A 27,036-nucleotide genomic window follows, 5' to 3' on the forward strand; every position below is an offset into this window, starting at 1 on the left:
AGGCTGATACACTTAGTTATAAAGAATCTCAAAGGACAGGCTGCTCATTGATGGGGAGAGGGGGTGGGGCAGAAGCAAGTGCTGTATCAGAGCAGGAGGAGAAAGTGGGGAGCCCCTCTGAGCTGAGCCCAGATGGAACCACCAGACTACAGTCCTAGGGATCAGAGGCTGCCCAGGGATTGTTTGGGCTCTCTTTTGAACAGTCTAAAACAAATGCAGATTTCAAACTCTCCACTAAAGTAGAAATTATCGAAGCAACTGGATATTGGTTAAAGAATAGAGGGGGTGATTAGCAAAGCAGATTAGGCACACACCAGACAGAAGCAAAGAAACGAAGAAGCCTAGGAGTATTTGCTGAACTCAAAGAGTCCAGTTAATAGGGGAAGTACTCGCTATTTAACCCAAACTGCTGGGAAAACTGGAGAGCAGTCTGGAAGAAATCACACATAGACTTCTCTTAGATACCAAGAGAGACTCCAGATAGTCCATGATTTAGACACAAAAGGTGACATCCCAAACAAGGAAGGAAGAGTAAAGAATACAGGGAAGAATCCGTGATCAAATAATGAACAACTCTGAATATAAAAAATTGAAAAGATTTGTTTGTGCAAAATCGAATACAGTTAAAATTAGAAGGGAAATAGGTACCTGGGGGAGAAACCATCGTAATAAGTCTCTTTAAGGGGCAGCTAGGTGACACGGTGAGTAGAGCACCAGCCCTGAAGTCAGGAGGACCTGAGTTCAAATGTGACCTCAGACACTTGACACACTTCCTAGCTGTGTGACCTTGGACAAGTCACTTAACCCCAATTGCCCTGCCTTCCCCCCTCCAAGTTTCTTTGATCAAGGCCTCATATCCAAGATACAAGGAATTGATTCAAATTTATAAGATAAAGAGCCATTCTACAATAGGCAAATATAGTTTTCTAATTAAGAAATACAAGCTATCAAAAACCTAACCAAAAAAAAAATGCCCTACAGGCAGACACTGGAAAAGCCTGGAAAGACTTATACGAACTGATGCCGAGTGAAGTGAGCAGAACCAGGAGAACACTGTACATAGTAATAGCCACAGTGTGTGATGACCAACTTTGATAGACTTGGCCCTTCTCAGCAATGCAAGGATCTAAGACGACTCCAAAAGACTCACAATGGAAAATGCTATCTGCATCCAGAGAAAGAAAGAACTTGGGAGTCTGAATGCAGAGCAAAGCAGACTATTTTCTCTCCTTTTCTTTCTTTTGTTTTTTTTTTGTTTTGTTTCTTCTTCATGGTCCCTCCCATTAGTTCTGATTCTTCTTTACATCATAGCTAATGTGAAAATATGTTTAATATGAATATGTAAGTAGAGCCTATATCAGACCGCATGCCATCTTGGGAAGGGAGGAGAAGAGGGAGGGGGAGAAAATCCAAAACTCAGAGATTTGTTTGGGGGGCAGAGCCAAGATGGTGGCTGGAAAGCAGGGACTAGCATGAGCTCCCTGCCGAGTCCCTCCAAAAACCTATAAAAAATGGCTCTGAACCAATTCTAGAACTGCAGAACCCACAAAAAAGCAGAGGGAAGCAGGGCTCCAGCCCAGGACAGCCTGGATGGTCTCTGGGTGAGGTCTATCCTGCATGGAGCTGGGAGTGGAGCGGAGTAGAGCCCAGCGTGGGCAGTGCGGACCAAATAGACCAGAAGCCGGGCAGAGAGTGCCCTAGTGCCCTGAATCAGTGAGCTGCAGCAGTTACCAGACTTCTCAACCCACAAACACCAAAGACAACAGAGAAGGTTAGTGGGAAAAGCTGCTGGGGACAGAGTGAAAAAAGAGGAGTTTGCTGTTCGGACACCACTCCAGGGGCAGCAGAGGTGGGGCAGCTACAGAACTACAGCTGCAGTTGCTTCCGGCCCCAGGCCCACCTGGTGGGAGGAATTAAGTGGTGGATCAGAGCAGCAGTGAAGAGTCTGCTGAAGATCAAAGTCCAGTCTGGGTTGGAGGTTCTTGGGGAAGGAGGAGTGCTGGTTTGGCAGAGCTGGCGCATCCCCCCAAATGTGGAACATAGTTCTCTTAACTCTACAAGCAGTCATACCCCGCTGAAAAACTCAAGGGTCAAGTTAGTTGGCTGGGAATATGGCCAGGCAGCGAAAATGCACCGAGATTCAGTCGCAGACTTTGCATTCTTTCTTTGCTGACAAAGAAGACGAAAACATACAGACAGAAAAAATTACTAAAGTCAAAGAGCCTACAACAGAAACCTCCAAGAAAAACAGGAACTGGTCCCAGGCCATGGAAGAGCTCAAAAAGGAGTTGGAAAAGCAAGTTAGAGAAGTAGAGGAAAAATTGGGAAGAGAAATGAGAAGGATGCGAGAAAACCATGAAAAACAAGTCAATGACTTGCTAAAGGAGACCCAAAAAAATACTGAAAAATACACTGAAGAAAACAACACCTTAAAAAACAGACTAACTCAAATGGCAAAAGAGCTCCAAAAAGCCAATGAGGAGAAGAATGCCTTGAAAGGCAGAATTAGCCAAATGGAAAAGGATGTCCAAAAGACCACTGAAGAAAACACTGCTTTAAAAATTAGATTGGAGCAAGTGGAAGCTAGTGACTTTATGAGAAATCAGGACATTATAAAACAGAACCAAAGGAATGAAAAAATGGAAGACAATGTGAAATATCTCATTGGAAAAACCACTGACCTGGAAAATAGATCCAGGAGAGATAATTTAAAAATTATTGGACTACCTGAAAGCCATGATCAAGAAAAGAGCCTAGATATCATCTTTCAAGAAATTATCAAGGAGAACTGCCCTGATATTCTAGAGCCACAGGGCAAAATAGAAATTGAAAGAATCCATTGATCGCCTCCTCAAATAGATCCCAAAAAGAAATCTCCTAGGAATATTGTCACCAAATTCCAGAGCTCCCAGATCAAGGAGAAAATATTGCAAGCAGCCAGAAAGAAACAATTTGAGTATTGTGGAAACCCAATCAGAATAACCCAAGATCTGGCAGCTTCTACATTAAGAGATCGAAGGGCTTGGAATGCGATATTCCGGAGGTCAATGGAGCTAGGATTAAAACCTAGAATCACCTACCCAGCAAAACTGAGTATCATGTTCCAAGGCAAAATATGGAGTTTCAATAAAATAGAGGACTTTCAAGCTTTCTCAGTGAAAAGACCAGAACTGAATAGAAAATTTGACTTTCAAACACAAGAATCAGGAGAAGCATGAAAAGGTAATCAAGAAACGGAAATTGCAAGGGACTTACTAAAGTTGAACTGTTTTGTTTACATTCCTACATGGAAAGATGATGTGTATGATTCATGAGACCTCAGTATTAGGGTAGTTGAAGGGAATATGCATGTATACATGTTTATGTGTATATATATATATATAAGTGAATGTGTATGTATGTATATATCTATGTGTATATGTATGCATGTGTATGTATGTGTATATATATATGTGTGTGTTTTTATGTATATATATACATATATATATGTAAAAGAGAGAGAGCAGACACAGGGTGAGTTGAAGATGAAGGGAAGATATCTAAAAGAAATAAAATGAAATTAAGGGACTAGAGAGCAACATACTGAGAGAGGGAGATAGGGAGAGATAGAATGGGGTGGATTATCTCGCATAAAGGTGGCAAGAGGAAGAAGTTCTGTGGGAGGAGGGGAGAGGGCAGGTGAGGGGGGAATGAGTGAACCTTGGTCTCATCAGATTTGGCCTGAGGAGGGAATACCATACATACACAGTTGGGTATCTTACCCCACAGGAAAGAAGAGGGAGGAAGATAAAAAAAAATAAAAAGGGGGGGGATGATGGAGGGGAGGGCACATGGGGGTGGAGGTAATCAAAACAAACACTTTGGAAAGGGGACAGGGTCAAGGAAGAAAATTCAATAAAGCGGGATGGGTTGGGAAGGAGCAAAATGTAGTTAGCCTTTCACAACATGAGTATTGTGGAAGGGTTATACATAATGATACATGCGTGGCCTAGGTTGAAGTGCTTGACTTCTTAGGGAGGGTGGGTGGGAAGGGAAGAAGGGTGAGAATTTGGAACTCAAAGTTTTAAAAACAGATGTTCAAAAAAAAAAGTTTTTGCATGCAACTAAAAAATAAGATACACAGGCAATGGGGCATAGAAATTTATCTTGCCCTACAAAAAAGGAAGGGAAAAGGGGATGAGAGGGGAGGGGGGTGATAGAGGGGAACAGGGCAACCAGAATATAAGCCATCTTGGAGTGGGGGGAGGGTAGAAATGGGGAGAAAATTTGTAATTCAAACTGTTGTGAAAATCAATGCTGAAAACCAAATATGTTAAATAAATAAATTTAAATAAAAAAAAATAGACTAACTCAAATGGCAAAAGAGCTCCAAAAAGCCAATGAGGAGAAGAATGCCTTGAAAGGTAGAATTAGCCAAATGGAAAAGGAGATCCAAAAGACCACTGAAGAAAATACTACCTTAAAAATTAGATTGGAGCAAGTGGAAGCTAGTGACTTGATGAGAAATCAAGATAATATAAAACAGAACCAAAGGAATGAAAAAATGGAAGACAATGTGAAATATCTCATTGGAAAAACCACTGACCTGGAAAATAGATCCAGGAGAGATAATTTAAAAATTATTGGACTACCTGAAAGCCATGATCAAGAAAAGAGCCTAGATATCATCTTTCAAGAAATTATCAAGGAGAACTGCCCTGATATTCTAGAGCCACAGGGCAAAATAGAAATTGAAAGAATCCATCGATCGCCTCCTCAAATATATCCCAAAAAGAAATCTCCTAGGGATATTGTTGCCAAATTCCAGAGGTCCCAGATCAAGGAGAAAATATTGCAAGCAGCCAGAAAGAAACAATTTGAGTATTGTGGAAACACAATCAGAATAATACAAGATCTAGCAGCTTCTACATTAAGAGATCGAAGGGCTTGGAATACGATATTCCGGAGGTCAATGGAGCTAGGATTAAAACCAAGAATCACCTACCAAGAATCACCTACCTAGCAAAACTGAGTGTCATACTCCAAGGCAAAATATGGATTTTCAATAAAATAGAGGACTTTCAAGCTTTCTCAGTGAAAAGACCAGAGCTGAATAGAAAATTTGACTTTCAAACACAAGAATCAAGAGAAGCATGAAAAGGTAATCAAGAAAAAGAACAAGAAAAAGAAATTGCAAGGGACTTAGTATAGTTCAACTGTTTTGTTTACATTCCTACATGGAAAGATGATGTGTATGATTCATGAGACCTCAGTATTAGGGTAGCTGAAGGGAATATGCATATATATATATATATATGTATATATATATATGTATATATATGTATATATATACATATATATGTTTATATATATGAATATCTGAGTGTGTATGTATGTATATATGTATGTGTATATATATAGAGAGAGAGAGAGCGGGCACAGAGTGAGTTGAAGATGAAGGGATGATAATCTAAAAGATATAAAATCAAATTAAGGGATGAGAGAGGAATATATTGAAAGAGGGAGATAGGGAGAGATAGAATGGGGTAAATTATCTTGCATAAAAGTGGCAAGAAAAAGCAGTTCTGTAGGAAGAGAAGAGAAGGCAGGTGAGGGGGAATGAGGGAATCTTGCTCTCATCAAATTTGACCTGAGGAGGGAATACCATACATACTCAGTTGGGTATCTTACCCCACAGGAAAAAAGGAGGAAGATTAAAAAGTAGGGGGGGAGCAATGACGGAGGGGAGGGCAGATGGGAGTGGAGGTAATCAAAAACAAACACTTTAGAAAGGGGACAGGGTCAAGGGAGAAAATTCAATAAAGGCGGATAGGTTAGGAAGGAGCAAAATATAGTTAGTCTTTCACAACATGAGTATTGTGGAAGGGTTATACATAATGATACACATGTAGCCTATGTTGAATTGCTTGACTTCTTAGGGAGGGTGGGTGGGAAGGGAAGAGGGGAGAGAATTTGGAACTCAAAGTTTTAAAAACAGATGTTCAAAAACAAAAACAAATAGTTTTTGCATGCAACTAGAAAACAAGGCAATGGGGTGTAGAAATTGATATTGCCCTACAAGAAAGGAAGGGAAAGGGGGATGGGAGGGGTGTGGGGTGACAGAAGGGAGGGCTGACTGGGGAACAGGGCAACCAGAATATATGCCATCTTGGAGTGGGGGGGAGGGTAGAAATGGGGAGAAAATTTGTAATTCAAACTCTTGTGAAAATCAATGCTGAAAACTAAATATGTCAAATAAATAAAAAGAGAAAAAAAAAAGGAAATCCAAAACTCAAAAGGTTATGGAAGTGAATGTTGAAAACTAAAAATAAATAAATTAATTTTTAAATGCTCTAATTAGAGAATTACAAATGAAAGGAAATGTGAGGTTCCAGCTCGCAGCCATTGATGGTCATTTCTCTTTTGTCAGTTTTTGCCGATTATTGGCAGGACTTTTGGGGAGGGGGAAATAGATCTGTACATGCATTGTTGGTGGAGCTATGACTCCAGCCATTCAATAAGATTATAGATTTCAAATTATGTCTCCTAAGTTACTAAATTGTGCATATCCTTTGGTTCTGCTATACTGCTACTAGGTCTAGACTCAGACCAAAGAAAGAGAGAAAGGACCTATAGGTACAAAAATATTTATAGTAATTCTTTCCATAGTAGCCCTGAACTGAAAACTATGGAGTGTTCTCCTATTGGGGAATGGCTAAATAAATGAGGGTTAGGATGTGAGACAATATTATTGCACCGTAATGAGTTCAGAGGAAGTTGGGTAGACTTATGACTCGCCAGAGTAGGAAGGGTGCAAAGTCAGGGAAGGATGGACACAATGAGCTGGGGAGTATCTCCAGCTTGTTTGTACATAGTTGTTTGCCTGTGGTCTCCTCCATTAGATCCTTAGGGCAGGGATCCCACCTTTCTGCCTTTATTTACATTCCTAGCACTTGGCCCAATGCCTGGCACATACTAGGAGCTTAATAAATGTTTACTGATTGACTGCCTGACATTATAAAGAAAAACGACTTGGCAAGATTTGAGAATTCTGACCCATGTAATAATGTGTTTATTATAAGGCCAGTGGACTGGAGATGGAGCACCCCCTCCACCTCCTGCCAGAGAAAGGACAGACTTACAAGGTGGGAGACAAACATTTTTAGATCTGACAGTGGGGGAATCTTTCTCTGGATGATGCATATTTGTTACACGGATTTAAAAAAAAAATGATTCCCTGGAGAAGCAGCAGTTGGAGAGAGACCAAGTTGTGGGATTCCTCCCCCCACCACCAGTGCAGTTGGGGCTCTGCCAATACCCTGTGTGCTCTCTGGTCGAACCTTCAAGGACCAAGCCCACTGCCAGAAGGAGAAGGTGTCAAAGCCAGATGCTTCATGTCCTCCACAAACTGACAAGGAGGGGAGAGTCTCCCACTTCCCAGATCACTAAATCTACAGGAAGGGGGAGGCCATTTCATCCAGCTCTGCCCTTCCACTCACTCCATTTCACAAATGAGGAAATTGAAGTGCAGAGAGAGGAAATGGCATGTTTAACTCAGCTGGGCTTTGAGTTTGGATGCATGACTCCCAGGCTAAGGCCTCCCCACTGGTGATGTGTCTCACGGAGCCCATGGAGGACAGTGGAGACATCACCAGGCTGACAGTCAATATCCTGGCTCCCTCCCATGTGACCTGGGACAAGCTGCCTTCCTCTGCCAGGCCTGAACTTACCCACCTGTGAAATGGGGCTGGCAATGCTCAGCATTTAGGGTTAGGTTAGCCCTCAGTGACTAGGGCTCTGGATGCCCCCCACCCTAGCTCCTGACCCTCCGATGCTGATCCCAGCGGTGCTCGGCAGGGAGCCGGTTCAAATTACCTTCTTATACGCCAGTTCGGCCTGCTCCGAGGTCGAGTGGCTCACCCAGCCTTTGAACTTGTCCTTGACCTCTTTAAACAGGCTGTCCACGCAGTCCTGCAGGAAGTGCCGATAGTCTGAGCTATCCTGGCCACTAAGGCGGCCCAAAGCCTCGAGGCTGAGGGGGCGCAGCTCCTGCTCTGAGTACGAGTTCCGACAGCGGCTCATTTCCTCAGGGACCTAGGAGGGAGGAGACCCAGGCCTGAGCTCAGCCCTTCAGCGTCTCTGCTCCCTGACCCGAGGACCTTTCCTTGGCTTCTCACATCTGCATCAGCTACTCTTTTGGAGGCCCCAGACCATGGGGGAAGCACCCTGGTCTGGACCCAGGACACAGATCCCTAAGCCTCTGCTTTCTTATCTGTAAAATAGGCCTGGGAGCAGTCGATGGGACTCTTGTGGGGAGAAAATAACTGATGTTCCAGGAAGGCCATGCTAGGAGGCCAATGCCCAGCACCCAGGGCTCTGGGTGTCAAGGGAGCCCCCTGCTCAGGGAGGAGACAGAAACAAGACCTAGAAGAAAGACCTGAACTCAAATCTGTCTCTTCACCTCCCAAGCCCTCAGAAAAAGGTGGAGCTGCTCCCCCATTGGCCAGGAGTTCCCTTGCCCAAGCTGCAGAGTCTGGTCCCCACCCCCATGACTGTGCTCTCAGAAGCAGGGGGCTTGGGGACAAATTCTTGCCGACGTCCTCCTGCTCCCCATCTGTTTTACCCATCAATTCCTGCAGGTCTCAGCTGACGCCTTGGGTGAAGTCTGCGCCAGCGGAAGGGATTCTACTTCCAGTGAAACTAAGGTGGGCTGCCCCCACCCTTGGGTCATGCTTTCCCTCCCCTGGCATGCTCTGGCGCACCTGGAAGAGCTTGTGGCATTCTGCGATCATATGCGCCAGGCCTTGCGTTGCTGCCAGGTTTTCATTGAGATCCTTCTGGTCTGGTTTGCCCAGACTCTGCTTTCTCTGCATCACCCTGGGCCAAAGGAAGGAAAAGGAGGGAGCAGGTGAGGGGAGCCTTGCAGAGGGCCCAGGGGAGCCAGACTAGCCTGGAGCTTGGGGCAGGAGCTGGGGTGAGGGGGTGAGGTAAGCCTAGCAGAGGGGGCCAGGGGAGCCAGACAATGGGGACAGTGGCCTGAAGCTCAGGACAAGAGTTGGAGGTGGGGTGGGGGAGGGGGAGGGAGGGAGAAAGAGACAGACAGACAGACAGACACAGAGAGGGAGAGGGAGAGGGGAAGGGGGAGGGAGGCAGAGACAGGGAGAGAACAAGGGGGAGAGGGAGAGGGAGAAAACTCTGGTTTCTTGCAAAATGGAATTAAGCCATCACAAATGAGGAAGCAGCCTGTGTGTCATCTGTTGCTCTGCCATACTGGATGTGGGTTACTTTGGCATCAGATAATGGCGGAGGAAGGGAGGTGTCCCCCCCCCACCCCCCCAGCCCTCTGTTCCTTCTGCAATAAACAGTGCCCTTTCCTGCCAGCCTGCCTACTGGCTGCGTGCCTAGCATGGCCCACAACTTGGGCAACCAAAGCCCTTATCTTATCTCTACCTTGGCCTCCTCTGGGAAGCCCTCCCCTTCATCCACCCTGGGATGTCCCACGAACCTTCCTGGAGACCAGAAGAGATGGGCTTGTCATGCCTCCCAGGCTGCTCCCCTGGAGCTCCCCCAAAGCCCACAGTGCCTAAACTTGGGCTCCAGCATTTCCAGGAATAGGCTTCTAGGCCCACCACCTTATTTTAGAGATGAAGAATCCAAGACAGCCCAGAAGGGGAAAGCCACCGGCTCAAAGACCTAACTTGCTCGTACCCTCGCCAAGGTAGTGTCCAGGCCTCCGAGAGCTTCCCTGTTCTTAAAGAATTTGTTCTTGTTATTTGTCTCTTTGGCTTCCACAGCCCCTTCATTTCTAGTTCCCACACCCCTGCCTTCCCTGCCTCAGGGAGCCATTACTTGTCACGAAGAATAAAAAGGGGGAAACCAGCATTGCAGCAAAACTCAAAACCCACTGACTGTATCTGGGTATGAATGTATTCAATATTGCTACCCAGAGTCCCCCACCTTTACCATGCAAAGAGAAACAGTGTGCAGAAGCCCTGGGTTTGAAGCCTGCTTCTGAAAGTACTGGCTGGGTGACTGTGTGCCAAGTCCCTCAACCTCTCTGTGCCCTTAGGCAACTCTCTAAGACTAGAAGGTGCTAACCTGCTTCAGCAGAGGGAGTGCCCTCACTGAGGAGTTCCCTATCCACATTTAAATGATGGGTCCACTGCGCCTGTGTGTAGCTGGGGCCAGGCTGGGTGTTTTTTAGTTTAGGACTGTTTAGTGTTTCACGTGTAGGAGATTCTGTTTGTTTTCCTGGTTCTGATAAATGTACATGGCATTCCTTCATACAAGACTTCATATAAGGCTTCCCAGGTGTCCTGGAATGCTTCTCATTAGCTGTTTCTTAGAGCACAGTGATCAATCTTCCAGTGATCATGCACCAACATGGATTTAGCCATTTTCCCAATGGATGGGCATCAGTCTTGCTTCCAGTTTCTTTTGGCTACAAAAGGCACTGCTATGAATATTTTGTTATAGAGGACCTGTTCTTTTGGGTTTTGGCCTTCTTGGGGCCTGTGACTCCGAGTCAAATGGGCATTTTAGTCATTTTCTTAGCATAGGGTCAGAGGAACAGGGAGCCTATCTTCCCTCAATGAACTGAAGTCCCCTGGCCCAGATAAACTTGATCCTTGGGTCCTGAAAGAGCCAGTAGGTATGACTGACGAGCCCCAGTCAGCGACATCTGAAAGATCACGGGAAATGGGAAAAGGAGCATAGATAGATTTCTGTCTTCTTCCCCTTCTTGCCCCTCTCAAAACCATAGGGCCACTGAGTTTCACTTCAACTCCTGGGAAAATTCTAGAATGGGTAGTTAAAGAGATGGTAGGTAAAGATTTAGAAAGGGAAGCCGTGACTCCAACAAGCCAGTCAACACAGGCCGTGCCGGACAAAAATTATCTTTCTTTTTTGGCAGGGTTAGTAAACAAGAGAGATGAATGGAATACCATGTCCGGAATTCATTCTTTTGATTTTAGCAAAGCGTCTCAGACTATTCTTTCCGAGAAGATAGGGAGATGTGGCTTAGATGACAATGCGATTAAATGAATTCAGAACGGACGAGATGGCCGCACGCAGAGTGACCGGAAATGGTTCAATAGGAAAGTGGCAGCAGGTGTTCAGTGGAATGTCCCAGGGCTCTATGGTTACCCCTGGGATGTTCAATTTTTTCATCAATGACTTGGATAAAGGATATCAAATCTGAAGATGGCACCAATCAGAGAGGGAAAAGAAGGAAAGAAACAAGCATTTATTAAGCACCTACTGTGTGCCAGGCTGTGCCAAACACTTTACAACCATCACCTCATTTGATCCTCACAGCAATCCTGGCTAGGTGCTATTGTTTTCCCCACCTTGCAGTGAAGGAAACGGAGGCAAGCTGAGGCAAGCATCACACAGCCAGTAGGTGTCTAAGGCTAGATTTGAACTCAGGTCTTCCTGACTCCTGGCCCAGTACTCAATACACTGTACCTGTAGTTGCTTCTTAACACAGTAGGAATTACGAAGGGGTAAATGTCAAGTGTTCCACATGGGTTCAAACAATTAATCTCTCAAGGGAAAGAGAAGAGTCTGAGAAGACCTAGGGATTCTAGGTGTCTGCAAACTCGGTGTGTTGAGTGTCTCGGAGTGATGTGGAGGTGAGAAGTGAACGGATGAAGTGGTCTAGAGGGCCAGTAAGGATGCCCCCATCCCCTGAGAGAGCAGGTGTAGACTTCTGGGTCCCACTTTGGGACAGGCCAGGGTGGGGGTTTGGCTCCTTTGAAGATGGACAGTGGGTACAAGAATTTTCTTTTTTTTCTTTCCTTTGTCTTCCAATTCAGGGGGTGGGAAAAGTTAAAGGAAGAGGGAATAAAGGCTTGGTGTGGATTTCTGGACTGCGAGCAAGGTGTGGCTTCCAGGAATAAAGGCGCTGATGCTGACATCACCAGGAAGATGGGCTTTGTTTGGCCTTCGAGGGCAGACTGAGGAACAATGGGGGGAAGCTGCTTGAGGCCAATCTGCCCTGGCTGGATGTCAGGAACAAGCCACTTCCTCACCAAGAGCTGTCCCAGAGGAGGATAGACTGCCCAGAGGTGAGGAGCGCCTCCTTGTCCCCTAGGTCCTTTAGCTAAGGTTGGATGACGGGTGTGACTGGGAGCCTTCCTTTGAGCTGGGGACTGCTGAGGCCCCTCCCCGACTGCTCTCCAGTTCTGTGATCCAGACTTAGACAATGCACAAAGTGCTAGCTACGTAGAGAGAGCTGAGTGGAGGTCACAGAATGCCTGCAGAGGGCCCAGTACTAATACCTTTGTATCTGTTTTTCTTTCTTATTTTGCTCATCTAGTTCTTTGTCTTTGGATGATTAAGGCAAGCCTAGCAATCGCTGACATGCTTGGGGCTGTCATTCCAGAGGCCTGGAGCCTTGCCTTCCATCCGCAAAGATTATAGTCCCTCTATAACTGAGTCCATGGTCTTTGAGCATTGCCATGGATGAAAACAGGTAGTGAGGATCCAGGAGTTAGGAGGCCCTGGGTTCAAATCCTGTCTCAGTAAGTAATCCAATCTTAGCAGGGTGCCCCCTGGGCAAGACCTTTAACCTGACCATGCCTCAGATTTCTCACCCATAAAATGAGAAGGCTGGATCCAGTGGTGCCTGAGGCCCTTTCCTGTGGTCTTTTCTATGAAAATTCATCCAATGCAGTCCACAAGTTGGTGACCTAAACTTACTGAGGCCCCTCATCTGGCCATAGACCTCAGACCTAGCCTCTCCCCTCCCCACTCAGTTACTTGTCCATTTTGGGGGGACCTTCTAGCACTAACTTGTTGGTGCAGCCTTGGAGGACTCGGGGTCCCCTCCCTGGGGGAAAAGTGGCAGAAAGTGGCTGATAATCTGTCCATACCACACAAACCTATGACTGAAACCCTGGTAGGTCTGCAGGCTACCCAAGGGTGGAGACTTCTGGGCAGCCTGAGCCACACAAAGCCTACTGCATGGGGTGTGTGTGTGTGTGTGTGTGTGTGTGTGTGTGTGTGTGTATGTGTATGTGAGTGAGCAAGGGGAAGGGAAGGTGGGAGACAGGCCACACCACATACCTCGGAGAAGAATTCTCCCGTTTAAGGGTGTTGAGGTGGAAGAGGGAAGGCGCTAAGCACACGGCAAGGTTGGTGGGTGTCATCTGGTTTTCCTTCACGGCGGCAGTGACCTCACTCAGGAAACAGAGCAGGGTCTGAAGGACCTCCCTGTTCTCATCAGGGAGAAGCATGATGGCTGCCTGGATGGCCTGGAGGCGCTGGTCCTTGGGGACATCTGTGCAATAGCAACATTTACCCCTCATCGATCCTAAGCAAGCACCAACTCTACCTAGCCTGAGGCAGCCCAAGAAAAAACATGGACTGTTACCCAATCCATAAAACAGAAGGGGCTGGGTGACCTCCTGCCTTATGGGGGAATCAGGAGTGGTCAGGAAGACCTGAGCTAACGCCCTCCACCCTCCTCTTCCTTATTCCCTTTGGCCCTGAAAAAGTCGGTTATTCCTGGTTAGGCTAACTGCCCTCTCTGTCCACACCCGCCTGGAGCAGGACCTCAGCAGACCAACGCCTCCTCATCCACCTGCTGCCCCAGAGCTCAGGCCCCCCACTCACACTGGTATATCTGTAGGAAGGTCTCCGAGAGCTTGTTGGTCATCAGCGGCTCGGGAAGATCTCGGAAGTATTGCTTCAGCATGTCGGCCACATCATATGCAGACTGCCCATCATAGCTCACCTGCGCCATGGAACTCTCATTCATCTGGCGCAAGGCCTGGATCCTGGACTTGACACCTGACTTTCTGAAGAGCCCTACCTGTGCCCAGAGAGGGAAGCCAGGGAGGCAGGGTGAGGACATGCTGAGGGAACATTCACCTTGTGGGCCCCAGCAGCACTGACTTGATCCATGCAGCAGCCCTCCCCCCAGCCCCAGTGACCCTGGCACCAACCTGATCCAAACACTGGTCATGCAGGTAGCCCATGGCCTGCTGGATGCTCTGGGGAAGTGGCTGCCCCGTCCGCTGCATGTTGATGGAGAGTGGGACCCCAAACACACTCCGGTCCTTGTAGTCTGGGACCTTAAGCCTTTTCATGAACTTGGGCACCGCCCTGGGTTGGGAGCACAGGAGGAAGATGAGCTTACCATTTCCAGGGCCCAAGTCTCTCTGGCAACTTAGGAGGAGCAGAGATACAGGATAGGGAGGGAGCAGGGGAAGGGGAACCAGTCCTTGGTCTAATGTCCTAGAGCCTGGACAAGTCCCAGCTTTGTTACTCAGCAGCTGGGCAGCCACGGGCCAATCGCTTCCCCCCAGACCCTCAATCTGTCCATCTCTACAGTGGAGATAAAATGACCCATGACATAAGTAGATGTGTAGGTTATCATTAATGTTACCTGTGTGGCCTTGATCAAGTCCCTTTCCTGAGGGTGGGCCTCAGTTCTCAGGGCCTCCTAGCTTAACTCTGTGACCTTCAGATCTGACCCTCCCATCATCTGATAATACCATGATGATAATTCGCGGTAACAGTACCAATAGCGATGATCACGGCTGTCCCTGACCCAGGACTTCAGGGTCTGTAAGACACTTTACATGCATCATCTTCATACATTTTTGGATGTGGCCAAGACAGGAATCTGCTTTGCCAGACCATGCAGCCCCATTGAAGGAATGATTGATTTATCTTTAAATTTGCTCAAAGTGTATGTGGGGGGAGATAAGGAGAGATTAATTTTTTTAAATGCTTATTAACTGAAAAAAATGATTTCCCATCTTTAAAATGAGTGATTTTATCTTTGGCTTTTCCCCACACTCTCATGAGGCCACAGAGTGGGGAAGGCCCCAGGTGGACGGATCCCAGAGAACCAGAAAGGGGGTCATGCATTTGGCGTCCACCTTGGGCCCCCTAGATCCCCAAATTAGCAACTCTCAAGAAAGTGGTGTGATACATCTAAGGTCATCCCACAGATATGTAAGCTTAGCCCAAGAGCTTGTGGGAAAGGGAGAGAGAAGGCTGAGAAATGGTAAGATCAGAAAGAAGGGAGGATGCCCCCACCCCACTCCCAGCACTGGACGCTTTCCTGATCCCAATCCAATGAATCTCATTAAAACTGGGTTATAAATGGGGTGAAAAGGGCTGCCTTTTTCCTTTAAATGAAAGAAATCGAAAGTATGTCATTCTTTTCAGTCCCAGGGTGCACTACGTTGACCCCATGGAAGTACCAAGAAGCCTCATGTCCTGCTCGTCCTGTCCCAGCTCCCGGGGGCTTAGGGGGCTGGCCATGGAGCATCAGAGGTACTTGGCCTCTATCATTACGGATCCACAGCACACAATGACCGCTTTGTAAGGGGAGAGAGGCAGCCTGGAGTCAGGAGTGGAATGCGGGAGGCAGAGCATGGTCTCCAGTGAGAATCTCAGGCACACAGGGAGAGGCTGCTCAGAACTTATTTCAGTCATTTGGAACAAATACTCCTCTGTGCCCAGAGGCTCCCGACAGCACAGCTGTGAAACAGAGACCTTTCTTTGATGCCTGGTGATGTGCTCGAAGCCCGGAGGCCAGAGGTGGCAGAGAGGACCCAGGAGGGTCACAGGAGGCAGGGCACCCTATGGCTAGGGTGCCACCATCTGGCCCCTCACCAAACGGGGCTGTCTTCTTCCTACCCCCAGATTTTAGAGATGACTAAATCCTTAGATCTAGGGAAGGTGCCCTTACTGATTCGGGCCCCTTGGGGGCTCATGTTGATAGCAATGACCTATGGCTGTACAATGCTCTGACTTCTGAAGCCCACTGAGGCTTCCCTGAATGCCTGAATTTGTGTGCCAGGCAAAAAAGAAGCCTCCTGTAGCCTAGTTCAAATCCTGGCTTTACCACACAGTGGGGTGTGCTGTTCAGGCTACCTCCTCCCCATCCTTTGGTCACAGCTTGCTCGGATATAAAGTGAAGAGGCTGACCAGAGGGAGCACACCAGCTCCAATGCCTCTGGCCTCTCTCTGCTTAGTCACAGGAAACACGCTCTCAGCTGGCCCCAGCCCTCATTTCTCGCATGTTGGGTGAGCCGTCGGAGGGGAGGGACTGCTCCTTCCCTGGAGACGCTGTCTATGCTCAAGCCCCCAGACCAAGGGTTCTCCCCTGCCACCCCTCCCCGCCGCCACACACACACTCTCACTAGCCAGACACTCACACACACAATCTCTCCCTATCTCCTTCTTTCTCTCTCACACCCACACCCACTCGCTGGCCAGACATTCTCTCTCTCTCTCTCTCTCTCTCTCACACACACACACACACACACACACACACACACTCTCTCTCTCTCTCTCTCTCTCTCTCCCTCCTCTCTCTCTCTCTCTATCCCCACACAGACAGAATGCTGGCCAGATGGGCACAGAACCTTCCTGAGCTGCTTCAATCCTACTCATCTGTGTGTGTTTTATCCCCAGGATTAGATTGAAGCACAAAGGACAGAAATCTTGTCTTCACTGCCAAACCCAGTGAACTGCACACAGCAGGTGTTTAATGGATGCTGAGTCTGGTTATGTGGCACAGACCTTGCTCTCTTCTGCATTTGGGTACCTGGTTGCCTGCAGACCCCATCTAACTTCCTTTCCCATTCAGCAGGGAAGAAGGGGGACCCAGGGTCATCTTCCTCATCATGTCAAACTGTAGCGAAGTCTGTGCCAACATGGCTGGAGCTGCCTGTTTCAGCCACTGCGGACAGACAAGGCCATCAGCACCACCCAGCCATGGGACCCACTGGAATGGTACTGAGGATAAGGAACCCTCCTTGCTGGCCATTCCTTTTGTGCCCAGCACTTGGCAGCGGGTGAGGCATGCTGATGGCACTTAATAAATGCTCACTGACTGTTCCTCTCTACCTTCACCTGCTCTTGCCTTTTTTGCTTCGGCCTCTGAGGACAGAGAAGTCCTTTTCCTTTACTTCCTACAGTTGATGGCCTTGAGGTCACCCCATCCTCTTCATCCTGCTGACTCTTACCTCCACCCTCACCCCCTTTCTCCTCCCTTAGTCCTATCCATACTGTCTACACAAACATCTCAGATCGTCCACATCCTTAAGAAGCCTTCCCATGATGCTGCTGTACCCTCACGCAACTATCCAGGGCTCCTCTGCCTTTACCTCAGCTCCCACTGCCTTTCCAGCCCCTTTCAGCTCAGTTTCTGACCCTCTTGTGCTACTGAAATGGCCTCTCCAAGGCCACCGATGACCTCTTAGCTGTTACCCCAGTGGCCTCTTGTCAACTGCCACCATCCTCTGGGCTTTCTGTAGCTTTGGATGCAGCTGCCCCCTCGTCTCTTCCTCCTTGGCCATCATCACCTTTCTCTCTCCTGGTTTTCCTCTATGTGTCTGCCCACTCCTTCTCTGCCTTCTTGGCTGGATCGTCATTCATTTCCCTCATGTTAAGATTTGGTCTTTCTTAAGGAGGGACCCTCTTTTTTCTCTCTTCATGCCTTCTTGGTGATCTCAGCTCCTACGATCACCTCTACAAGTGATTCCTGAATCCCCATCGGCAGCCCATATCTCCCATCGCCTGCTGGATGTCTCCACTGGTCTCTCCCCCTAGGAATCTTAAACGCAGTGTATCCAAAGCAGAACTAGCTCTCTCCCCTGCCCCAAGCTGTGTGCCTCCTCTGAACACTGCTACTCCCATCCAGAGCACCACCATCCATCTTTCTAGTCACCCCCATTTGGTTCCCACCCTAAAAGTCATCTTCAGCCCTTCACTGTCCCCCTGCCCCATCCCATCCAATCAAGCCTTGCCCCCTGCCCCTCACCCCTTCTCACCTGGCCCACTGCTACAGATCCTACTTGGGATCCTATTCCTAAAGTCTAGTCCTTACCAGGTCATTCCCTTGCTTAAGGCACTGGGGATTGCCCATGACCTCTGAGATAAAACCCAAACTTCTCAACCTTTTCTAGCATGATACACTCTCTATCTCCATCTGCTTGCTCCCACATTCCCCGCTCCAACCAAACTCTGATATTTCATCTCCCCCCTCCATGCCTCTGCTGGGCTGTGCTGCAGAATTAGAATGCCATCCTTACTGGAAGCTGTGGGCTTCTTCCTGAGGCCTTCTTCCTGAAGCCTTTCCTCATTCCCTGCCCCCAGTACCACTCCCCACTTTGTTTTATTTGGAACCCATCCTTTGTGTTTCTTTATCTCTGAACAATTTGTAATTCTCTAGGAGAAAGTAACCCCCCTGAGGGCAGCTGTAACCATGTGCCCATGCCTGGCCCAGGGTATATGCTTCCTTACTGCTCACCGATCTAATTGGCTTCCTCATTAAGGGAATCCTCACATGATTTTCTCCTGACTTCTGGGAACAATTGTCTAATTGGACCATCCTACCAGGGGGTTGTAAGCCTAGGTGCTATATCCACCCATCCTCCCCACAGTCAGTTGCTGGTGGTGTCTGGGCCCCGGGACTCACCAGCTAAAGCCATGCTTGTTGGATGGCGTGTACCTCTCCAGCAAGGCTGTTAGCTTGAGGAGCGAATACTTCTGCAGTAGGTTCATCTGGGCCACAGACTGGCAGCTGATCTGTGGCAGCACTGAGCCAGAGCTTGGTCGCTGGGAGCTCTGCCAGCTTAGCCTGGGCCTGGGATGAAGCAGGGAGACCATCAGGAGTCAGTCTTAATCAGAATGCTAGTGGCTCACAGAGAACTTTATATTGTCTCACTGGCGCTACTCAGGGTCACACAGCTAAGACATGTCTGGCAGGATTCAAACCTGCATCTTCTTGGCTCCACACCCTGAACTCTACCTACTGCATGGCTTAGCTGCCTAACCTGCATGGTTGGCACTCCCATTCTCCCTCTGCCACCTCCCAAGGACTGGTAAAGTCCTCTCCTTGTGGACGAGTGCAGAGGGGCCCTGGGCTTCTCACACCTCTGCCAAGGAGCCTGAGCTTCATAGGCTTACTCACCCTGGGCACCTGGGGTGTGTCTGAGCCCAGCACAGAGAGGCTCAGCTCTAGGCCCTCTTCGGGGAAAGGCCAGAATTCTGCTTCTCTGAGTGTGACCCCAGGGACTCAGGCAGAGGAAGGCTCAGTGAGAGAGCATCTGGGTGACAGAGCCCATCCCAGGTGAGGTTGGGATTTACAGGCCTGGTGCCTTCTTGGGTACTGAATGGCAGGATCCAAGGTTGGGAGCTGGAAGGGACCATCACACCCATCCCCTCAATGACATATGGGGAAACTGAGGCAGAGAGGCCAACTGGCCCAGGCCATACAGCACATCAATGTCTGGGACAAGACTTTGGGTCCAATCTCTTCTATTCTGTTCCTTACTCTCAGAAGAAAACATCAGGGGCTAGGTACTGATTTCTCTGACTCTCTTCCTGCCCATGTCTGGTAAGAGACCAGAGGCCTCCCTACATGGGGGAGGGCAGTCTTCTCACCTGTTGGATCGGGTCAGGGATGCGCCCACGCCAGAGTCCCTCCTCTCCTGGATGTCTGAGGGCTCCTCGGGCTCGTTCAGAGAGTTCCCCACACTGTCTAGGTCACTGGGTGAGGTGCGGTCATTGTCGCCCTCAAGGTGGATCTGCTTTGGAGAAGATGGGCAGGGGGAGACCGAGTCCAGTGCAGAATCAGAGTCCCCTTCGTCAGAGAACTTCTCTGACCACTGGTTGACGATCCTCTGCATCCCTTTCACGTGGTATAAGATATCATCCAGCTCGGGGAAGATGTCGTCCTGCTCCAGGTCAGCCAGGTCCCCGGAGCTGGAGTACAGGTTGGAGCCGGGCACGTTGTCATAGACACTGAGGCGGCTGCTCATGGAGCAGGAGGAGTTGCGCCGCCGTGGCCCCTTGGCACCCTCTCGGCCGTGGCCGTGGAAGCTCCCTGCCCTCCAGTTGGTGGCAGAGCCTTCGCTGCCCGGGGGAGGGAAGCGGCCATTGGAGAGGGCCTTGGGGAAGGTGCCCGGCTTATGGTCCTCAGGAATGTAGAATACTGTGTCCTCTGGGCAGCTGTCACGGTTCCTGCGGTTCTGCTCAAGGACGCTGTCGAAGCCTGCTTGGTCAAAGGGGTCGAAGCCTTCCAGGTACATGCCGCCCCTCTTCTTGCAGGTGCTGAGACTGCGGGTCCGGGTCACGGGGCTGGGGGTGCTGACAGTGCTGCTGCTCTCCGACTGGCTGCTGCTGCTGCTGCCGCTGCTGGTCTGGGTGGAGTTGGAGACGCTTCTTTTGTGGACGCCTGGGACGCTGAAGTGGCCGCTGCCCAGGCTGGAGATCTCCACACAATGCATATGCCTCAGCTTTTCCTGGCCTGCCCCCTCCTGCAGGATGGGGCCGCTGATGACCAGGCCCAGCTTGGGTGGGGCTGCCTTGGGTCTGCTAGTGTGGGAACGCCGTAGCTTCAGACTCTCCATCCTTTTGAGCAGGCCTCTTGGCTTGGCCTTGGCTGGCTGCCCCTGGGCTTTGGTGCTGATGCTTGGCAGCTCTGTGGGGGATGGCCGGGAACCATCCTCCCGGGGGCCCGAGGAGCAGACACTCACCACAGAGTTTGCCCGGGGCATACCAGGCTCAATTGGGAGGCTGCTAGAGCTGCTGATGCTTTGGATAGAGGCCAACTCCTGGCCCTCACTCAGGTCAGTCAGTAGGCTTTCTCGACTAGTGGTACTGGCAAGGGCCTGGTTCCCTGGTGCCCTGGCAGCCAGGCCGGGCATCGGAGGGAAGACATCAAGCTCATCCATCCTGGACCACCTCTTGCTGTCCCTCTGGAAAGTCCACTTGCCGCTGATGGCACATGGCTCATCCTCATCCGAGTCCTCGCTCTGGAAAGAAAGAAAAAGGGGTAAGTCACATGCCACAGCCACCAAGACCTGTTAGGAGACAGGGAGTAAGATGCAGACAAGCAAAACACCAAATGGGAAAGGGTCTTCACAATCCTAGGGAACAAGCTTGAGGGGGTTGGGGGGGGTAGGGAGAGGTGGGGGGGGGAGAGAGAGAGAGTGAATATGGGGGCAGGGGAAGTCTCCTCTAGACCCTCTGAACCATGATCTCTTGATGCTGCCCCTGGGCTATCACGCCATGCCCAGTGCAGCCCATCACAACTCAGGTTTAATGTTTCTGGGCTCCAACAGTGAGGGCTTTTCCCTCTCCTTCCTCAGTAGCAGGCCTGAGGAATGAGAGCATTGGAAATGCCACCATGCTGGCTGGGAAGCCCCTGCCTTAAAGCAGCCCAGCATGCCTGGCTGTCCTGATGTCCACACCATCACTGAGTGGAGGCGGTCTGTGTACAGGGCTTGGGCCAGCTCCCCTAGGTCTATCTTCTGAGACCCAGAGGCACTGGCTCCCCTTCCTCAGCAGAGGGAACAGAGGCTGACCCCTGGAGAGCCTCCTGGTCACCTTTTCTGCAGCCTCACACACTCTTAGAAGGAGGTGACCAAGGGGGCAGGGCAGGACATCCAGGATCACTCCTGAAAAACCTGCTCCCAAGAGGAGCATGCCCTTGGGGGAAGGGAGAATGTCTCTTGTACCAGGGGCTGCCCTGCTCTCTCCTCTGCCTCATAAACTACCTCTCCCTTTCCAAACTTGAAAAGACAACCCCAAGTCCATCCTGGGCTCCCAGACTTAGTGCTGAGAGGAACCTTAGAGGCTGGCTGGTACAACCTAATCATTTTACAGATCAGCAAACTGAGCCTCAGGGCTGGGAGAGGCCTCAGAGGCCACTGGCTTAGTCCTTGGCTGACAGATAAGGACAGCAAGGCCCACGAGGTTCTTCCCCAGACAGTAAGTGGCAGTGCTGGGTAGGTGCTAGGCTCTCTGCCTCTGCAGCTAGGGTTCCAGCAGCATTGGGGACCACTCTTGGCCTGGCTAGGATAGCCGAGTCTCTCCAGGCATGACGTTTGTACCTTGCACATTATCCAGCCTCCCTCGGTACTCGTGGATGGAAGAAGGCCAGGCTATTACTGCTAGCCATCCAGAGCAGAGGGCATCCTGCCCCTGTGAGTGCCCTGCCTTTACCCCCTAGAAATCTTGGGACACCAGCCTGCTAGGACACCAGACCACTGGGCCACTGTGGCAGCACTGAGCTGCTGTGGTCAAACATAGGTGCCCCCAGGACCATTGCCATCCTTACCCGCTTCCTGTGGGGGCTGATCTCCAGCTTCATTACTGCACACTTATTTAAAGTGTTCAGGCGCCTGCAAAGACATAAGCATGCTCAGACAACCCCGAGGCAGTGGCCAGGGGCTTCCACCAACCCCAAGGCAGTGGCCAGGGATGCCCTGTGCCTTGTGCCTCTCTGTGCTCCTCGACAAGGAGATTTGGTCACCTCCAGTGAAAAGAAACGTGGATCCCAGGCTCTACCACGAAAGGGCTGCCTTTGGCCCAGGGGATGCCAAAGTCACCATCAGAGTGGGTACCACCCAAGCACCCCTGCCCTCCCTCTCAGCTGGCTCCGCATCGGAAAGAGAAGGCTGAATCAGTAGAGACGAAGCCACAGAGTGGCCACCTCTTGGCCAGCTTGCCCGGCAGATCCTGGGGTCTTAGAACATAAGCTCCTTGAGTCAGGGGCTATTTGGTTTTTTGTTTGTGTCCTTGGTGTTTGGCATAGTACTTGGCACCTGAAAAGTGCTTATCTGTGGTTTTTCATCCACTCATTGACAAATGGCCACAAACAGCTCTACAGGTAAGTCTCCTTACCCACTATGGCCTGCCACTCTCTATACCACAGTGGGACTGGTCTATAAGGCCCTACCCACTTCCCATTTTGGGAGCCTGGTGACCCTGGAACAAATCTGTTTTGGAAGGTTAATGTAGCTGCACATCCCGCTGGCTTATGGGCTTAAAGCAGTTGGGAAACTGAGGGGTGTGGTGTGCCCCTCCCTTCCTCCACCCCATGTTCCAAAAGCCCACCCAAGAAGACAGGAGGAATGGAAATGCATGGACAGCCCTTGGGAGAGAGCCACCACCAGGCATAGTGGGCCTCAGAGATGCCCCACATGAGGCATCCCACTCCCAGTGTGGGAGCCTGTTCAATGAGTGGGCACCTTTCAGGGGGAAGGTGATATGAGGTCCATGCAGGTGGGTGAGCATTTCAACAGGGCAAAGAGAGCCAGCTCCCCAACATTCTTGTGTTATTTTGGGAAATGCCTGGAAGGCTGTGACTCCAGGTCCTACTTGTAACCAATAAATTCATAAGTGGGTTTTGTGACTGCATGTATTCAAAGTTTGACAGACTTTCTTTTAAAGGATGCTTTCAGATTTCTCTGTTGTAGAGAGACTCTAGGTCCCTTGGGTCCCCCAGTTTCTCCTTCTGGTTCCCAAAGCCAAGCCAGCCTGACTTTGGGGGCCAATGTTAATTTTCTTGAACACAAAATCCCCAAATAAAAGCCCATGGAATGTAATGGAGTAATGGGGGCTTTAATGAGTGAACTCGGAAAATGTCCTGGCTAAAATGGCATGGCACCCCTTTAATGATGTGGGCCTGCAGGCCCTGCTTCCCTCTAATGGCTTCCAGATGACCCCTACTTGTGTGGGTCCTCAATGAGAATTGGATGCACCTCTTTGGGCAGCCCCCGTCCGGGCCTCTTGGCCTTCTAGGGGCCGGCTTTCTGTCATCTCGCCTGTTGTGGCCTGGCCATTATTTATCAGAGGGGGCTGTTAATGTGCACAAGAATACCTGGGTTAGGCTGCAGGCAGGTCATGGGCCTCCTTTTGATGTTTCAGGGCCTGACTGATAAGCCTTCCTGGCCCTGCACAGATTAAAGGCTCCCCAGGCCAACATCCTGTTTATAGAAGACAGCCCCAGGCAGTGGTAGATAACCCAGAGTGTGCTCCATAAAGAAATCTTCTTTAGAAAAAGGGAGGGAGTGAAGGGGAGGGGAGGGGAACATAGGGAATGGAGAGAGGAGATGTAAACAAGAGAAAAGAGGATTTCTCCTAGGAAAGCCAGGTAGCAATCCTGGCCTTGCTGAAATCATTTATGGGAATTGCCAGGGGGCCCAGAGGTGCTTGCTTTGGGCCTCCTCAAGTCAAATTCTAGAACACCAACAACAGTATTGGGCTTCATTTCATTGGCCAAGCCTGGAGTGCAAGGCCGGCCTGGAGGGTGAGTGTCCCTTCCCCCGACCTCAGGCTTCCTGCAGAGTTCCGTGCCACCATTCAATCTCTATGCCTCCAAGGTGCTCTGATGAGCCACTCCTGAAATGACTTGGCGCTGGTTAAGAAATGAAACAGCTAAGAATGAGAGAATCATGAACTACCCCACTCAACTCGGTGGCGGCTAAACCTGAGAACCTACTTACTTGTAGGAGACTTGTCATTGTCTGCGATGGCTGAAGATTTCAAGGGGGAAAGCCTTTTGGCAGAAGTTAGGTTTAGACCAACAACTTGTACCACATTTCACAATAAGCTCAAAACAATGAAAATATTAAGTCACACCATTAAAAAATAGAATCAGGGGCAGCTAGCTGGCACAGGGAATAGAGCACCGGCCCTGGAGTCAGGAGGACCTGAGTTCAAATGCAGCCTCAGATACTTGACACATATACTAGCTGTGTGACCTTGGGCAAGTCACTTAACCCCAATTGTCCTGCCCTTCCCCCAAAAAACAAACAAACAAAAAAATAGAATCAAATCAGGGATTATTTCTTTATAGAGGTGAGGTGCCTACAACTTGGTGAATTTTAATTACCTGTCTCTCTCCCCTCCCTTTCTTTTTTCTTTCTTTTTTTTAATAAGGGACAGTGTGCATGTAAGGGGGTAGAGGAGGGTCCTATGAGAGGGTGATGGGAGGGGCTTTGTTCCAATACCCTCATTTTCCATGGGGAAAGCTGAGGCTGGTTGAATAAAAGAAGGCTCCAAGATTCTGGGAAAGTGAAGAGGCCCAAGGCCCCAGAAATTGGATAACTGGCCCAGAGAAAGGAGAACAACACCTCTGCTCACTTCAAATATAAAAAAGGACTTGGGAGAAAAATTTAAAGGCAGAACTTTCAATGACCCCAAATTGTTTGGCTTCCTCCAAGAAGACACCTAAAACCTCTTCCAAAGCTAGCCCTTCTCTGTCTCCGACAGCTAGCCCAATTAAAACAAAGCCCCACAATTTGAGGGGTTTATGCTAACTTCCCAGAAGCCCTAATTTTTAAAAAATAGGACATATGTGATCTAGAGGGTGAAAAGGGCCACATCCATGTGGAAAGGGAGCTGGCTTCAGCATCAGAACGACAACTTTGGCCCATTTTCAATGTGTGATCCTGGGAAAGTCAATGCCCCTGGCAACTCTGCAAGACCGTCGACTATCAGAAAGCCAATCTATGTTGGTAAAGGGATTTCCTCACTGCAAACTCCCTCACCCTAACCGCCTACCAATAAAGGTTTCTGGCATCGTGGTCTGAAGAGCTGGCCTTGTCTTGGGTTCTGCCCAAGCCCTGTGGCTCCAGCTAGCTAAGTCACCTCTCGGAACCCATCGGGGGAACACTTCCTAGGATGATTCTACAAAACAGGTGTTGCTAATGAAAAAACAGGTGCTGCCTGGGTTCTCCTGCTGCTAAGGCCAGGCTAGAACTCCCTAATGGGTTCAAGCCCCGACCATGACACATTTGGGGCACTGCCAGGGGCCCCAGACTATCCCGTTTACAGATGAGGAGGCTGAGGCTGAGAGCAGTTACATCCTTTGGCCAAGGTCACAGAAATGACAAGTGACAGAGCAGGACAGGAGCCCTGGCTCTCCCAGACTCCAAATCTGGGCTTCTAACCACTCTGCTCATAGGCATGTGGCATGGTTGGCTTAGCAGGACCTGGCCACGTACTACAAGCCCCAGTCCTTTTTGGTAAGGATGCACCTCCTGCTTCCTGAACGTGCACAGAGCAGATTTTTTCGGTCCTAAGAGCAGTTCCATATTTCTCCCTATTCAATTCTGTTATTAGACCCAGCCCTTCATGACTGACTGGCAGCCAGCTGTCAGTCAGTCAACAAGCATTTGTTAAAGGCTAAGATCTGAGGATACAAAGACAGACAAGAGACAGTGTCTGCCCCTAAGGAGGGCTCACAGGCTGATGGGGAGACAGCAGCCAGCAACAAGGTGGGCAAAAGAAACCTGAAATCATCAGGAGCTTGACAGCACTAGAGTTAGGGGGTATCAGGAAGGCCCCAGCTGTCCCTTCCCCTGAGATGCCCGCATGAAGGCACCACTTCTCAGCCCACCCAAATTCAGTGGGCAGGAAAAGCCCCATGATATACAATGGAAAGGGCATGCTGAAAGGAAAATAAGGCCATTGTCCAAGGCATCTGAGCTAAACTGGGGGGGGGAGGGGGAAGGGGGGTGCTCAGAGGCACCCGGCCACTGTGCCCTCGGTACCCTGGCAGCTCCAGCGCATGCACAGCCAGTCATGGAGAGAACATGGGAGTAGGCAACCTCAGATGAAGGGAGAAGGGTCTGGCTTTGGACACAGAGTGTTTGAGATGTCTTTGAGACATCCACTGGGACAGTTCCTGGAGGAAGAGCATGCTGACCAGGTGAAAGGCTGCAGAGAGGTCAAGGAGAATGAAGCCGGACAAAGGCCATTGGACTGGGTCATGGTGCTTTAGAGAGGACATAGCCAATCCTGGAGGCAGAGTAAAGGACTTGCCCAAAGTCACATAGCTAGGAAGTGGTTCCAGCAGGATTTGAACATAGATCTTTGTGACTTCTACCCACTACACTACACTGCCTCCCCTGCCATGGGCTCTCCACTGTACCATAATCCTGCTTGTGTAATGATCAATGAGCTGTTGGAAGAGGCCCCATGATGTACGGAATTTGGGAAGAGTAAACATGACCCCCAAGGCCTACACAACAGGCCTCAGAGCAGAGCCATGGCCCAGATGGCTCTTCCTCAGCCTCCCTGGTATGCCTGATGTCTGTGGAAGCCTCGGCTCAGAGAGGCCAAGTCTCTGTCTCCAGTGCCTGGCCCTTCTGACGTTCTGGGGCAGGAAGCCATCAGTCCTATAAACCAATGGCCACTTCCTCCAGGGCCCTGGTACCTGGTACATGGGGCTCCTGGGAAGGCTCGTCACGCTGCACGTTGTGGGGAGAACCTGGCCACGGCTGAATATTGATT

General features: G+C 49.7%; 1 protein-coding gene across 2 annotated transcripts in view; it reads right to left on the reverse strand.

The window, feature by feature from the left end:
- DLC1 (DLC1 Rho GTPase activating protein) overlaps positions 1-27,036 on the reverse strand; it is a 208,300-nt gene that overhangs the window by 7,452 nt on the left and 173,812 nt on the right. For both annotated transcript variants that reach the window (XM_036764164.1, XM_036764166.1), the window contains 8 exons: positions 22,073-22,136; positions 19,393-20,765; positions 18,425-18,592; positions 13,929-14,088; positions 13,597-13,795; positions 13,048-13,261; positions 8,742-8,856; positions 7,855-8,073 (listed from right to left, as the gene is read on the reverse strand). In XM_036764164.1, coding sequence (XP_036620059.1) covers positions 7,855-8,073; positions 8,742-8,856; positions 13,048-13,261; positions 13,597-13,795; positions 13,929-14,088; positions 18,425-18,592; positions 19,393-20,765; positions 22,073-22,136 — 2,512 coding nt within the window. The remainder of the gene's footprint in view (positions 1-7,854; positions 8,074-8,741; positions 8,857-13,047; positions 13,262-13,596; positions 13,796-13,928; positions 14,089-18,424; positions 18,593-19,392; positions 20,766-22,072; positions 22,137-27,036) is intronic.

Source organism: Trichosurus vulpecula, chromosome 6 (assembly GCF_011100635.1).
Source record: "Trichosurus vulpecula isolate mTriVul1 chromosome 6, mTriVul1.pri, whole genome shotgun sequence".
Taxonomy (NCBI): Eukaryota; Metazoa; Chordata; class Mammalia; order Diprotodontia; family Phalangeridae; genus Trichosurus; species Trichosurus vulpecula.